The 15,949-nt window shown below is 44.5% G+C and overlaps 2 protein-coding genes across 2 annotated transcripts; both read right to left on the reverse strand.

Annotated features, from left to right (window-relative positions):
* Nucleotides 1-1,753: 1,753 nt before the first annotated feature.
* LOC119335592 (RING-H2 finger protein ATL74-like) lies at nt 1,754-2,599 on the reverse strand. The gene has a single exon (XM_037607705.1). It carries the CDS (start codon nt 2,560-2,562, stop codon nt 1,927-1,929), a length of 636 nt encoding a protein of 211 aa, XP_037463602.1. The 5' UTR covers nt 2,563-2,599; the 3' UTR covers nt 1,754-1,926.
* A 2,629-nt stretch (nt 2,600-5,228) lies between these two features.
* Nucleotides 5,229-15,722, reverse strand: LOC119339327 (putative disease resistance protein RGA3). Its single transcript, XM_037611435.1, has 4 exons — nt 12,237-15,722; nt 10,812-10,973; nt 6,282-7,448; nt 5,229-6,074 (listed from the first exon to the last, which is right to left on the reverse strand). Exons 1-4 carry the CDS (start codon nt 13,377-13,379, stop codon nt 5,229-5,231), a joined length of 3,318 nt encoding a protein of 1,105 aa, XP_037467332.1. The 5' UTR covers nt 13,380-15,722.
* Between the last annotated feature and the right edge of the window lie 227 nt (nt 15,723-15,949).

Below are 15,949 nucleotides of genomic sequence, written 5' to 3' on the forward strand. Positions count from 1 at the left end.
GTCTAAAGTTTTGCAATGCCATGTTGCTTGTTGCGCTTCGACACGCAGTTGAGAGGACCCTGGATCGATATCTTGGGAAAGATATCCGAATTTCCAATCCTGATGATATGATAGAAATTCAGGAAAGGTGTTCTGGATTTCAGATCCCGATGGTAGGAATTCGGATGCCGATTGGGCGACTCCGGTGACCGGCAGTGTCGCCGTCCTCATCACATCCCTTTCCTGCCTTGCCGTCAAGTGGGTTCTCCGGTGGAGGGGCATCACGTACGGCGGCCACCAAGATAACCCTGCGAATCACATCCGAACTCTCCTGCTTTACCGTGCCATCTGTTCTGACCGTGACTTCACTGCCTGTCCTGTTCCTATCTCCACGGCTAGTTGCTCAACGTCGCATTCCCCGTGCACTCACACAATGGATGCATGGCTAAGAAAGAACTAAAGTTAGTTCTTTTTTTTTCTGAAGAAGTCCTCTAATCTATTAACAATGTGCAACAGCAACGCAAAGATTTTGATATGTAACAAAAATTTCAACAAAAATTTCAACTAGGTCCATGAATCACCTATCGCAAGCCGAAGGTACGCCATCGTCATCGTCCCTCCCTCGTCGGAGCCAAAAGAAACTTTGTTGTAGACAGGTGAGAAAATGTGATGCTAAAGCTCCATAGCACCGGCACACCAGAATAGCAACCACCGTCGACGATGAGAAGTGTAAATTGAAAGGGTCATACCTGCAAATACACGAGCGAAAAACAAGGGGTCGGTCGGATCCATATGGATTTGTCGGAGACGAACGCGGACGGATCTAAGCAGATCCACAGATACCAATGCCGACGGATCTTAGAAGATCCATCGAAGGCTCATCTGCACACGCCCTTGCCCGAAGCAGGGATAGACAAGGAGGACATTATTGCAACCCTCTAACGTTGCGGCCGCCTCGCCAGCCCGTCCAAACCACTAAAACTACATAAGGAACTATAGGATTCCTCCCAACCAGCGGGGACTAGCACCTCCAAGTCACGTATGGCCACCGGAGGTGGGGCGGGCCAACGGTGGTGCTGGCGAGGGCTTGTTACTTGTTGACAAGATATTTGAAAATCAAAGTAAAAAAGGGGTCTCCTGTTTGTCAGTTGCAAGTTTTAATAGATTTTCTGGTCCGTAATATTCACATCCGACGGCTCCTGACTGTCTCGTGCCTGTTTCTCATGTTCATCTTGAACCCCACAACCGCCGGCTTACCCCCCCCCCCTCCCCCTCTTCCGCACCACCCACGACCAGTGGCGTTGCTGTGCACGCCTCGCCGTCCCTCCCTTTCCGTCGTGTTGCCGCCTCCCCAAAAGCCCCTCTTGACCCCGACACGATCTCCGTCACCAGCGACCTCCCCTACACCCAAACCCCGTCAACCTCTCACTCCCCTCCACCGATGACGACGGCGTCGGGTCGCCCCAAGTTGCTCTTGGTTAGGCCTAGCCGGCATCCCCATCTCGGCCTCGGTGCTTTGCCCAAAATCGACCAGTGCAGATAGGAGTTTCACACAAGCGATGAATAGCAAATACTCCCTCCGTTCCTAAATATTTGTCTTTTTAGATATTTCAAATGAACTACCACATATGGATGTATATAGACATACTTTACAGTGTAGCTTCACTCATTTTGCTTCGTATGTAGTCACTTGTTGAAATCTCTAGAAAGACAAATATTTAGGAACGGGGGAAATATTAAATTAAAATTGATGACTTGTCAAAGAATACACAGGTAATGTTAAAACTCATGATGATCGTTTATTGTCAAAAATGAAAGCTCTCAAGATGGCCGGCAAAGCAAACCATCAAACAGGTTATAGCCGGAACCTGACATACAAAGTAGCACGCCGGAACAGTGATCTGAACTCTGAAGCGAATAAAAAAAGAGGCAAACTGATCGACCATATCACACGGCGTTCAGAACTTGCAGGACTTGGCGGTGGCCTTCTCCGGCGCCAGCGCAGTCGGCCGAGAGGCGGCGCCGGCACGTCGGGCACGAGCAGCGCGAGGCGAGCCACCTGTCGACGCAGGGCACGTGGAACCGGTGGCCGCACACGGGGAGCACGCGGATGGTCTCCCCGTCGGCGAAGTCCGACAGGCAGATGGCGCACCCGGCACCGGCCGACGCGTGCTGCTTCTCGCCGGCGTACGTGGCGACGGGCAGTGCAACGAGGGCCTCGCGCTTGAGCCCGGCGTTGGCGCGGCGGTGCGCCACCCATCCGACGGGGTCGGCCACGGCGCGGCGGGCGCACCGCGCCACGCACTGCTGGAGCACGGAGTTGAGCCCCAGCACGCACACCAGCGCGCACAGCATCGCCGCCAGGATCACCACCATGTCGTAGTCCAGCGCCGCCGTCGGCGGGGGCGGCTCCGGGGACGGCGTGGCCGAGACGTCCATGCAGTTGGACATGTTGGTAGATGCTCTAAATCTAGGATTGCCGAGGATCGAAGCTGGACAAGTCAGGCCAGCGAGAAGAAAAGCAGAAGAGAGCAAGAGATGACACAAGTGAAGACAGCAGGACTGTGGCGTGCTCCTGACCATGTCCAAATAGGCTCGGCGAAATCCTCCACTATATAGCACCAGCAGTACCTAGTCAGCACAGAACCTTCGTGTCAGTGTATTTGCAATGGTGTAACGAAATCCTACCATGACTTCTTTTCTTGACAACTAAATCCTACCATGACTTACTGTGATGCACTCAAAATAGACTGACAATCAGCATGGTGACTGTCATGCTGTACAGAATTGGAACCTGCAAAAAATACGTGTCGGCTCCCCACTCGCCACCCTCTGAATGTCACTGGGTGGGCCCGGTGCTTTTCAGTCAGATGACGCCACGTCAGTCCGTAACTTCCAATCCGTAAAAGTGTAGCACTACTAGCGTTACACAGTTACAGTAATGTTTTTGCTACTGATAGTTCTGTACAAAAGATGTTTGTTGAAGTATAGATAATAGTATTATATCAAGTATAATGTACAAGAACGTTACTTCATATTTGCTTTTTGGAAAAAGCTAATGCAGTAGCAAGCGAAGCCTAATTTAGGAGCATGATTGGTGACGAAGACGGCTCGGTTAGTGGTCGTGGTAATTCAGTGAAGGAATCAAAGCAATTTATTAGTTGCAATGCGCATCTATTCTTTCTTTCCTTGCAGAAAAGAAGGAAATGGACTTACAGTGACATCATGGCGGCACTCGCTTGCCGAAGATCAAACCAGTGACCGACACAACTATGGGTATTTTCCTTCAAGTTGAACCCCTAAAGATGCATGGAACACAAACACATGCACGCACGCGCAAAATGATACTCCCTCCGTCCGGAAATACTTGTCATCAAAATGAATAAAAAGAGATGTATCTAGATGTATTTTAGTTCTAGATACATCCCTTTTTGTCTATTTTGATGACAAGTATTTTCGGACGGAGGGAGTACTACTACGGTTAGGGATGCAGAAATCACTTGTGAAGATGGTGGAAGTTTACAGGAGAAATGGACAGCAGAAGGTGGAAAGCAACTTGAGTGTAAAATGCTCTTGTACATGAAATCAAAAGAGAATTACACTCGAACATGCATGTTTTTGAGGTAGTTAATTATCATGCCTTGGAGTGTAAAAATGTATTTCTTTCACAAAAGAACAAAAAAAAATTCATAATTAGGATGATGATAAGCAATGAAGAGTGCATGCGTAACTGGTGGCAAATGGTTGTAGTAAAGCAAGAGAATCAAAGCAACTCATCATCGGTTCGCTAGGCAGGCATTTGTTCTTTCTTTTCTTGCAAAAAGAGGAAAATGACTCATAGCTAAATAGGCCTGTACTTGATGATCAACCAATGATTAACACAACTGTGCGAATAGTTCAAGCTGAATCGCTAAAGAAGGAACATATGCAAGGAAGCTGATAATTAACCTACCTGTAAATATAACGGTGGGCCGCTACAGGGAAACTAAACTGTCTACGATGTAAAGGAAGAAAGCAACTTGACATGTTAAGAGCACTTGCACAGGAAATGTTATGCGTAGGAATATAGGAGGATGCAATATTCAGATAGCTATGGATCAGTCCAGTTAGCCTCTTAATCACTCCGTAGGTAACAGTGTTGTGGTCAGTGATGCCTCTTAATTAGTCGTATTTTTCATTGTTCTCCAGTCCAGTTAGCCAGTGTACTATTCTGTTTTGAAGCAAACAATACTGCTTCTACCGTATTCCCAGTGCACGTGCAAAAAATTCTCCCACTTCTGTTATTAAAGTTGTTCTCCCATACGTGATCATGCGGCCACTTCTATCCTCTCATGATTATGTCTCATGTACTCCCTGACCTAAAACATATTACATTTGTGTTCATTTTTCCAAAGAATACCGGATGGATCAGTCAAACTTCCACATGATTTCAGGGAATCTTTAAAGAGGCATGTGGAAAATTTGCTGGAGTCATGCTGTGAAAGAATCTCCTTTTGATAGAGAGCAGTTTTAACATGCTCCCTCTTACCCCCTCTTTTCACATGAGAGGTAAGAGTATATAATAGATCTGAGCTGTTAATCTCATTAATTAGTGGTCTGATTAACTCTTATATTCTTACCTCACATGTAAAAAGAGGGGGTAAGAGGAAGCATGTTAAAATTTACCCAAGATTTAATCCTTTTCAGGACAGCATGGCAAGTATAACATGCATACAAAGTTTAAACAGAAAAATTAAAACACACGTTCACAATCAACGAACTTATTTGGAATATGTGGATGCAACTCTGGCTCCATTGCCAGCCAGGAACTGCCTGTCTGCACAGAAAGGGAAATATGCAAGAGCCAGCTTTAATATGCAATGTTCTGCTTAGCACACTGCTATTTTAAATAGGTGCAAGTATCGATCTGCTAATATGGCAACTAAGAACGGAACTGCGATTTGAAGCACAGTTACTAATTGCGGACAAAAAAGAATACCAGATTAATTTCACTGGAGAGGCCGGCGGCCTGGTCTGATCTCCTTAGCTAGCTATCAGCCTATTACGCACTTTCTCCTTTCCTAGACCGCTGTTTGTAGTCGGTATGCTTCTTGTTCCTTGTTTCCATCTCCTGGACCGGATGCAACTGCTGCTGCTGCTTGTCGTTCCTCCTCTGCAGCCATTGTATCGCCTAAACAAACAAAGGTAAAATATATCCGGTCATCACGCAGTATATATGGACAAAAGGCAGGAGATAAAATCAAACTGTCTTATAAACTGGCAGAATCAGAGTGCTCAAACAAATTAAGACAAAGCTTGTATGCTTGATTTTCTGTACCTTCAAATACGGTAGAGCTGCTAATATTGGACTCCAGCTTGCCATTGTCTCTTGTGTATAGAACGTACCATTTTCTTGGGTTGTTTCCATCACATGCATATGCCTTGACATACTCCACATGGCTGAACTTGTCCCACTCAGGACCAGATTGTCCCGCGGCTAATGAAGATAGCAGCGATATCCTTGGCTTTATATCTCGCATGTATTCTGGGAGTTCTTCCATGACATAATCCTGCAGGATCAACCTCTCAAGTGCAGGGATACTTTCTAGCACCTTCAGCTTTGGGCAATCGGTGATCGTGAGCTTCTGCAGATTGGGGAGATTAGTGATCCTCTCCATGTCGGGGATTCGAAGCATTGTAAGCTCAACAACAGAAGGAAGGGTCTCAAGGTAGTTGAGGTGTTGGACGTCTTGTAGAAATAATTCCTTCAAAGCCCTTGCATTGGTGGCAACGCCTGTAGGAATACGCCTCAGTTTGCATTTCCTGAGCATAAGCTTCTCCAACCTAGGCATGGCTTGTACTTGCTCCTCCCACTCCCACTCTTCCCATTGCACCATTCCTAGTAAGTACATCTCATTTAACCTCGGAAATGGAGTAGCCGCAGCCTGCAAGAATCCAGCCCCAACACGCCTGATGAATGGAGCACGGTCTACCTTAAAGAACTGCAGGTTCGGGAGCTGACACAACCCATCGGGAAGTTGTCTGCAGCACGCCAGGTCAACAAACATAATATATGTCAAGTTATTGAGGGGCACCATGGTCGGGATGAGACTTGCCTGCTCCCCGCGTGTGTGCCCATCCGTGCTCCCGCATACGTGGCATGATTTGATTGGAACAAAATAAGGCCCGGCCCCACCCCCTTAAAATCAGGGGGGGAGATGATTAATTAGAAAGGAAAAAGGGAAAAGGACAACCGTAGGATGAAGTGGGAGCACGGATGGGAGCATGGGGAGGGAGCAGGCAAGCCGGATCCCCATGGTTGCAGACATCATCCAAGTTGGGAGTTGCTTGCCAAAATAACCACCCATTATAATATTATCTATACTGGGTGGAGGGGAGAGCTCATTGAACACCTTCTCGATTCGTCGCTGCTCTTCCTCAGGGATACATTCTTTCTCTTTTATCAACCCATCATTTTCCAGTCTGCTGGTGCAGAATAAAGACAGTCTGATAAGATACTTTTTATCACCAAGCCTAGCATTAGCAGCACACGAGGCAGCAGATACGTTCTCCAATTTATATAAACTAAGGAACCTGAGTTGGGAAAGAGACTCTAACTCGTCCAAACTGCACCATTCACCATCCATATGGGCTCGAAACCAATTTAGTTTCCTCATATTTGTTAGGGTACGGAACCCTCCAGGTATCACACTTATGCTGGGAAGCTCAAGTAACCTCAGCTGGCCAAGTTTCACAATGCTACCAGGAAGATTCACCAAATTTTCACATCCATGAAGGTCAAGGAATTGCAATAGTTTCATCTTGCCAATGTTCCCTGGAAGTACAGATATATTGGTATTTACTAGCTTCAAATACCTCAGGTGCTTGAGTTGATGCAACGATTCAACCAATGAAACCACATTAGCAAATTCTATATGTAGAGTCCGCAGACTAGAAAACATAATCAATGAATCACCGGGTTTCATCTTGATCTGGATAGTTGAGATTAGTGTTCTCAACGATTGTTGCTCCTGTAGAGATTTCCAGTCAACTTCACCTGATTGCAATTGATTGCTTTCTATGGTCAACCGAAGAAACTTTTGCGAACTAAGTTTAGTAAGAATATCAGTGTCTCCATCTTGAGCTATGAGTGCTTCATACTTAGTCATGTAATGAGCAAATGAGCGAACAACATCATGCATGCTGGAAATCCATGGAGCAACATACAAGTTATCTGGCTCTATAAGGTTCCTGGATAGCAACTCCTTGTAGTAATTTCTTCCCAATTCTTCTAAATCACTAGAGTTTCCATGAAGAAAACCTTCGCTCATCCACATTGCAACTACTTGATCCATATTATAAGGTTTACTTTTAGGAAGAAGAGAGTAGTATAGAAAGCACTGCTTCAAATATGAAGGCATATATTCATAGCTTAAGTATACTGTATAGTTGATCTCTGGGGGCATTTTAGTTACTGACCATTTAGAATCTGTCATACACGTGCATAGAACCGCACAAGGCTTGGTTGTCATGGACCGTGGCCCAGGTGGTCTTGGGCTTGTGTTGGCGCTGGAGAGGATAAAAGAATCAGCGACACCAGAAGTGAGGCATCGAACAGAATAGATTTGGCTTGGCCCTTCTTCCTCCTCCAGCTCCTCCCTCCCCTCGTACCAGACGAGTGTATCCCCTCTCCCTGATCCTCTCTTGCTGCCTACCTTGATTCTATGCTCTTCCCATCCTTGATTCTCTTCTCTGGATTGTAGTCCCTTTGTGAACTTTGGTTTGGTGATTTAATTCATACACCAGGAACACTTGTATCCATGGATTTGGTGATGTTCGGTATCGATTTGTCAGCTCCTGATCTAGGGGCGTGACAGTTGGTATTCAGAGCTGTTCGATCCCCCACCAGTTTGTCAAAAAATTCCAGAAAATTTGCCTCAAATTTTGGTGTTCCTTTCCACCGCTCACCACCTGTTCGACAAAATGTCAATACAACCAGAGGTGACCAGTAGCTGTGTTTTGCATATCACCATCACCCACTTGTTTTACCATGTAACAGAGGAGGTACTAGATGAGCTATTCGGTGCCTATGGGGTGCATGATCTGTGTGTGTCACATAAATCGACACACATGGAGGTGTTTGTGGAGTTCGAATCATGGCTGGAGGCGAGCCAAGCTAAGGGTGCACTGCATGGACGGTGCATCTATGATGGTTCCTGCCTTTTGGACATCCAGCACGCCCCATCATCGATCAGCGTCCACAGGCTGCCCAACTCTGAACCTGTCGTGGTCGATTGGGATTGTGTGGAGCTGGCGGATCATGTGGAGCTGGAACAACTCGTCTCTCTGCCAACTCCATCGGCTTTAACTCCGGCCTCCGCAACAATCACATCCATCGCAATATGTGAGGCGGCAGCCCATGACACCGCATCATTGACTGCCAATGATGTCGGGAGGGCTCATGGGGTCGAGGACGTCCTCCCTTCTTCCACCGGTTGCATCAGCATAGTGCCTGCAAGCTGCTCGGTGTTATGTCTCCAGAACAACTGTGACAAGCTGACGTGCACCTTCATGTCCCGCACTACTCCGAGTATCACTCATCAGGTGCAAGCGTATGGGCCCACAACTTGGCCGTTCCCTTCTCTGGTTATGTGCATAGGTGGTAGCTGTGTGCCACGGCCATTGCCATGCCCGTCCTTCATGTGTGACCGAGGAGGCGATTGTCGAGCTTTCCCATGGCCAGCACCTCAAGGTACATTAATGGGATCTTCCACTGCTATTGTGGTGATGAATTGCTTTCCTGGTGCGGGTTTGATAAATGAGGCACCATCTAGGAAACCTATGCTCACCTGGACACCATCTACTGGGTATGCCACTATGCCGAGGAAATCTGATGCACGGTCTGCACGACATGCTGCAAATATGCCTGGAATATGTATGTCGGTGCTTACTGAGTATTCAGTATTGCAAATGCTTCCGCATGGCTCTGCATGTGAGGAATGGTTCAACTCACCATGGGATCCTGGAAAGGGAACCAAGTATTATGTCCTATTTGTCCTGCGTACTCTTGTTGAAGAAAATCCAATAGTGCAGGGCACTATACAGTTCTTGAAGATATGTGTGCTGGGAATATATTTTTGTACCATGAAGCATAAGGCCAACGACACTTGGACCATCAGGTCTCTGCAGCATGGTTATCGGTTTGGAACAATTTCGATGCTATTCAGTCCATCTTGCAGCTTTATATCTGTCGAGGCATTGTTCACTCAATTGGCTGGGAGTTTCGGACACTTGTCTTATCGTGATTACCTGAACTTGCTTGGAAGCTGTTGCAAAATTGCTAGTACTGATCTGCTTCTATATGGGAATGCTTTGTTCATGGGACATAGCATTTCTGAATTGGTCGTGCGGCCGAAATGGGATTTAGATGGTCAGATCATTAGAGATCAAGCATGGCTGAGTGTTGCGTATGAATTTGCAAGAGCATACATACAGTTTGTTCCCATCGATATATTTCTTGTTGTGCCCTTGCTTCCCGTACATTGGTACTGCACAATGGTGCACACAAGTAGGAAAGCTACAGAGGTTGCAGGGAAGTGCTATTTTGTGCAGCTTGAGGTTCTAGCAATGAAGAATAAAAATTTGGTTCTAGCAATTGATATTTTTGTGCAATAGGACCCAGGAATTAGGAAGATTGTTCTTAGGACTGCAATTATTTTGGGGAAACTGCAATCAATTTTTGGTCCAGATTTTCATGATAATACATCAACCGATCACTTGTTGGGTGAGATACTTCATTGTCAAGATTTTGGCCAGTATGGAATTGATCAAAATGGTTCACTAGTGCATCTCCAGAGGAGAATACATGTTATGGTTGCATCATACAATCACTATGGTCCTTCAGAGGAAGATGGTGTGAGTAGGTACTATACAGGACACATTTTTTCTACTTCCCCTTTGGTGATCTTGGGTCATGCAACTTCAGCAAAGTTGGCTCTTCTAGTTCTTCCTCCACATGATCTGGTGTTTGTGACCTTAGAGAAATATAGGGAGATGGACAAGTACATTCATGTAGAAGGGAACATGCCAATTATTTTCTTACAGCTACTGCAGCTCACACAAGAATTAGACGATGGAAGAGTTTGTGATCTTATGATGTTTTTCATTGGCGTGGGAGCAAGTATGTCATTGAAACAAGGAACTGAACATGCAACCACGTATCAGCAGCTCATTTGGGATCCCGGTGATGTATACAAGAATACATTGAGTTCAAGACTTGTTCCGTCCAAAGGATGTGTTCATCTGGAGCGGCCGTGGGACCCAGGTATTATTGCCAACTCGGAGTCGGCAAACCTGTTTGTGTCGAGGCCAGATGATCTCAAGGCTGAGGTGGGATCTACAAGGTGTTGCAGTCTGATCACGCCATTGCTTGGGGACAAGCAATGTTTCTTGGGGGCGGTAATGTCATACACGTGCATAGAACCGCACAAGGCTTGGCTGTCATGGGCCGTGGCCCAGGTGGTCTTGGGCTTGTGTTGGCGCTGGAGAGGATAAAAGAATCAGCGACACCAGAAGTGAGGCATCGAACAGAATAGATTTGGCTTGGCCCTTCTTCCTCCTCCAGCTCCTCCCTTCCCTCGTACCAGACGAGTGTATCCCCTCTCCCTGATCCTCTCTTGCTGCCTACCTTGATTCTATGCTCTTTCCATCCTTGATTCTCTTCTCTGGATTGTAGTCCCTTTGTGAACTTTGGTTTGGTGATTTAATTCATACACCAGGAACACTTGTATCCATGGATTTGGTGATGTTCGGTATCGATTTGTCAGCTCCTGATCTAGGGGCGTGACAGAATCATCCAAAACATGCTCCCAATCACGATGTAGCCCTCCTCTTTCACGCAATAGTCCTCCCATTACTTTAACGGCAAGTGGTAAATAACCACATTTTTCTATAATTTTCAGTCCGATATCCTTTAGCGTATTTGTGTGGTCTTCATCTATCTCACTTGAGAGTACCTGCGAACATGGTACAAGGGACAGATATAGTTAATTAACTATGTACCAAGCTCCTCTGAATAAGGCACTCAAATTTACTTCTTATAAGAGGGGAGCTCCTCCGAATAAGGCACTCAAATTTACTTCTTATAAGAGGCGAGAGGACTACTTGATGTATCTGTCCATTTACCAAGATAGGTTAGCCTATGTAAATATTCAAATTACAGAAAGTAAATATCATAAAGAATTTTTTGAAAATGTATTTACTTATCTTGCTCATACTCCCTCCGTCCGAAAAAGCTTGTCCCTCCGATGTATCTAGAACCAAGTTAGTGCTAGATACATCCATTTGAGGGACAAGCTTGGGATAACTTTTTCGGACGGAGGGAGTATATACCAAGATTTATGCAATTGATTCCATAAAGATAACTTTGTAAAACATTCAAATTACAGAAAGTAAATGCCATAAATAATTCTTTTTAAATGTATTGACTTATCTTGCTCCTACACACGCACAAAGCATACGTACATGCGTACATACACTTTATACCGCTCTCTCATCGCTGCTATAGAAACTTGTACTCAAAATTTAGCAGAAATTATATATCATTTATTGGTTTTCTTATATTTTACAGTCACGTGAAATTATTTTCTCCCAGTCACCTAAAATGCTCAACAGGTAGTAGCCCCAACATTGCTGGCTTGAATTTACGTGCAATGTCTCTAGCAAAACTAATACCAATTACCAACTTCTAGTCTAGTTAATTTTTGTGTTATATATATATATATTTTTGTAGCGCTAGGGGTTAACTGAATTGTTATTTTTTCCATCTTAAAACAATTTTTCATTTATATTATGTCCTATGACATTGCTGAGTAGATGAACACTTAGATCTTCACCCGGAAGTTGGAAAACGAGATTGAATATTAGAAAAGTTTATTATCCATTACATGAATATAACCGATAAATCTTAACTAGTAAAAACGACACATGTGTCTTGAACGTGTATAATGTGGGTATAAATAAAATATGGAAAACCCAATTGGTGTTGTGATGTATTTCCGCGTTTAGCGGCATGCTTTGTTGACACTATCAAAGTAACATTGGTCCTGTAAGATTATGATAACTCTTACCTTCCAAGAGGTGATATTAAGCCATTGAATTACATGTAACTAATTTGGAAGCATCCTATAATTTCCCTTAATTAACATAGGAATGTTAATAAATAGATGTAGATAGATTATTCACTTGATTTAGAGATCAGTGTTTAAATAAGTACGGACCTGCCTCTTGAGCAATGACCAAGCATCTTCAGGCAATAATGTGTTAACATGGTGGTAGGGCCATATGGCTATCATTTGTCGAGCTACGCCTTCATCTCTAGTGGTGATAAGAACTCTGCTTCCCGAAGCAGCAACATTGACAAAGGGTATTTTGAGCACATTCTCCCATGCTCCATGGTCCCAGACATCATCCATTACGAGTAAAGTCTTTTGGCCAATCAAGGTGTCCTTGAGGGTTTGGTGAAGCATGGCCTTTACATTCCCAGCTGATGAGTGGTCTCCTCTGGCTTCGATGATGGCTCTTCTCAGCAGCTCAACATCACTGAAGTTTTGGTTGACGCTCAACCATAACTTTTTACTGAACTCACCTTGGATGGTCTCATCATTGAAAACCTTCTGCGCGAGGGTGGTCTTGCCAATCCCGCCGGCACCTACGATGGCAACCACCATGATGTCATCATTGACCTTTCCGGTTTGCATGATCTGGGCCACTAGTGCTCTTGTGTCTTCTTCAATCTTGTCCCCAACTACAGCCGACTGGTCAAAGTCCCCTATCGTCTCCCAGCTAAGATTACCATGACTGCTATGATCCTCATAGGACCTGAGATTGATAAAGTTGAAAGCAGCACTGCGCTCCTTGATGGAGTCAAGCCTCTGGTTGAGAGCCTTGATACGGGTGCCGATCTCATGAGCATGGAAGGGATTGCGCATGCAGAAAAGCAAGGGATTAAAACACCCTGCATTTACGGTGGATGATCCATGCTCCATGGCCTTGAGCTGACAAAGGTCGAGGATGTCAGCAGCTTCATGCATGGCCCGCTTGAGCTGCCCCACCCACTCTTGCACAGTCTCGTCGGTGATGTTCCTCCTATCAGCGTCAGCGAGGAAGTTCTTGAGGTCCTGGAACTTGTCGCCCAACTTGTCGATCTCGCCGGAGACACCCAACATCGTTCCTAGCTCTTCCTCTACCACCTGCTTGAGCAAGTCCCCCAGGTAGGATGCAAATGCATCCAGCACCATCGTCATTGTACTTGCTAGATTTTGCTGCAATAGTAAAACTGAGGTCAAATTTAAGCAGGAGTACACTTGAACTGCCTCACCAACATACCTTTGGGATGGATGGATGGATGTCCTCCTGCTCATTCAGCTCTGGAGACTGGACAGTTTGCTGTATGCACCTCAATCATGTTGAAGAGGAAGATGGGGCTCCTGTTGTATATGAACGAAAGAAAGCTACCTAACTATTTATTTAACTCTATCATAGCATTGGGTTCTCATCATAGCATTGTCTTTAAATAAATAAATCAGAGCATTCTGGCAGACTGTATAACATACTGCCATGACAAACATCTTGTCCTTATCTACACTTGAACGCAATAACAGTGGCAGACAGCTAGTTAGGACAGAGCTAACTAACTAATTACAGAACGTGGGCTGTTGTCAGGTTGATAACCTTGTCTAATCTTTTTAGTCATTAGTTTAATTTACATCCATATTGTTAGTTCAAACAAAAAGATATCTGGCATGATGGATGGTGAAGTATTTGTCAGATTCATCCGCCGAAAGGTACTTGCTAAAACCTCAAAGCCTCAAAGGTATAATAAAGAACGTAGTATTTTTATCACCCAAAGTTCCTTTGAGGTTTGGGGGCTTAGTGGAACTTTACAGGTGTAAGCAGATTACATGTATTTTACTAAGCCCCCACCTTACAAAAAAGGTCGAATACATGGGATATTTATTTCAGGTTGGAAAACAATTTTTAAAACAAGTTATCACGTACGGCTTTATACTCTATGGTTTCGTATTTGGAACAGAAATTTTGAGCAAATCTGTATGTGCACCTGGCTAGCATAGGTGCACAAACATTACATAAGCCAACAAATAAACATAACTCAACTCATGTTTTACACGGTCGTCCACGAGAACCAAAATTCACATCAACAAGAGTCAAAAATCATGAAATATAATTACAAAATCATGAGGCACATAATGCATGCTCGCCTCGTCAACACACTACATAAACAGAGTTTGAAGTCAGCAACTATTGAATTGTGGCAGGTTTCGACAAACTATCCCCCATATATTCTTGCTAGCATCCTGAACTATTTGGATCTCAAACGTAGGCAAGAAAAGAAAAGCACATAGGAGAACTTCCTCCTCTAACACAGCTAGCTGTCGACATGGTAAGGTACACATTAAGGTGTGTAGCCTGCAAACAAAAAGAACAGAGTTTTGTCTCTAAGCCAGAGCAAATTTAAGGAGGCCCTAGCCTTTCCTTTCTTCCTTTCATAGAGAGAAAATACTCCACAGATAGTGAAGCCGAACAATAAACAGAACGAAATACTTCAATTTGTGAACAGTTTATGCATTTAAAAATGCAGTTTGCGGTTCTTCATTGGCAGTTGGGCTTATCTCTCCACAAAATTTTCTCTTGGCAGTTTCCAGTTCTTTATGGTTAATTGGTTATACATATCTACAATTTAGCCATCTCATGAACCTCTAGTCATGGTTACGAACATGTTATGGCACGTCATAAAAACGTGCTCATATTCACATTGGCTACAACCTATCATGACCCCTATGTCATGTTTACGGACATTTTGTTAGCAAGCACATGCAAAACTTTCTCTAGATCTGCGGGAAATTGTACGCTAGCTAGCCAAATAGTTTACTCTGTTCTTGTATTCCAGCTATCTTTCAACAATAAAACTCAAGGAGCATCTTTCTTATAGGCCTTGTAGCTTCAAGGGACCAGATTGAGGCAGTGTGCCAAAGAAAAGTAGATCGATCTGGCAGTTTGAAGAAGCTAATTAATCTAGGTGGAAGATATCAGTGTAGCAGTGGGGTGGATCTAGGTGCACCAGCACACCCAAAAAATCTGAGGCCAGTGGGGTTTAATGCTAACTAATCGTCAATGATGAAATTGCTGTACCGCTTTAACTTTGCGACAGCAGGGATGCGATGAGAAACAAAAGGAACAGCGATGGCGCCCTCTATAAGGTGCTCCCTAGGCATCAAAGATTCTCCAAACTGTGATGACGGATCTCAAATAATGTTGGACGTATCTGAAGCCCCTTCGAGCCAGGAGATAGTTCATTATTCCCTGGACAATCCACGCACATCTCAGGTGTAAACTGTGCAAGAAAGATCATAATGCTCACTGGTCAGTTCAGCAATAACCTTCTGTAGTTATTAGTAAAAATATACAGCATGATTTATAGTTGAAACTCTGTAATCGCTGTTCTCAGCTTGCAATACATATGTTTACTCCTCTGTTTAGCACAAAAGGTGACTCATCTAATACGCTCGCAACCCTATAGAACTATGATATAGCTCTACCGCATTGCTGTACATGTCCCTAGTTATTCCACTTACTGATAGCCGAGGCCGAGCTTGATAAAGCGGTGGAATAGCATGTAAACTACTGACGTGGGACTAATGCAGTGGTAACTATGGATCTGGTTCAACGTCCATGAAGACAAAACATACTCCGACGCAGCACCCATGGAAATCCAGATTAGTAATCTGCTTAAGTAACTATTTTATTACTATTCTGTGTGGGCTGCTTAAGTAGTTGTTGGGTGCATTAGTAGCTAGGTAACTAGTGCCAAACCGCGTCATTTATCCGAGACTAATAAAGTTAGGCAGGCAGCTGCAGTACTGGTGAGAATGCAATGTGCTTTTCTTAATTGAGATTTGCTAACTATAGGTCT

The sequence above is a fragment of the Triticum dicoccoides genome, chromosome 7B (assembly GCF_002162155.2).
Source record: "Triticum dicoccoides isolate Atlit2015 ecotype Zavitan chromosome 7B, WEW_v2.0, whole genome shotgun sequence".
Classification (NCBI taxonomy): Eukaryota; Viridiplantae; Streptophyta; class Magnoliopsida; order Poales; family Poaceae; genus Triticum; species Triticum dicoccoides.

What these genes read in the sequence shown, in the direction of transcription:
- LOC119335592 (XM_037607705.1), bottom strand. Translation starts at nt 2,562, where the DNA reads ATGGTCAGGAGCACGCCACAGTCCTGCTGTCTTCACTTGTGTCATCTC.
- LOC119339327 (XM_037611435.1), bottom strand. Translation starts at nt 13,379, where the DNA reads ATGAGCAGGAGGACATCCATCCATCCATCCCAAAGGTATGTTGGTGAG. An exon ending in GGTCATTGCTCAAGAGGCAG is followed by an intron (nt 10,974 to 12,236) that starts GTCCGTACTTAT and finishes CCATGTTCGCAG; the next exon opens with GTACTCTCAAGTGAGATAGA. An exon ending in ATTGGGAGCATGTTTTGGAT is followed by an intron (nt 7,449 to 10,811) that starts GATTCTGTCACG and finishes ACGTGTATGACA; the next exon opens with GATTCTAAATGGTCAGTAAC.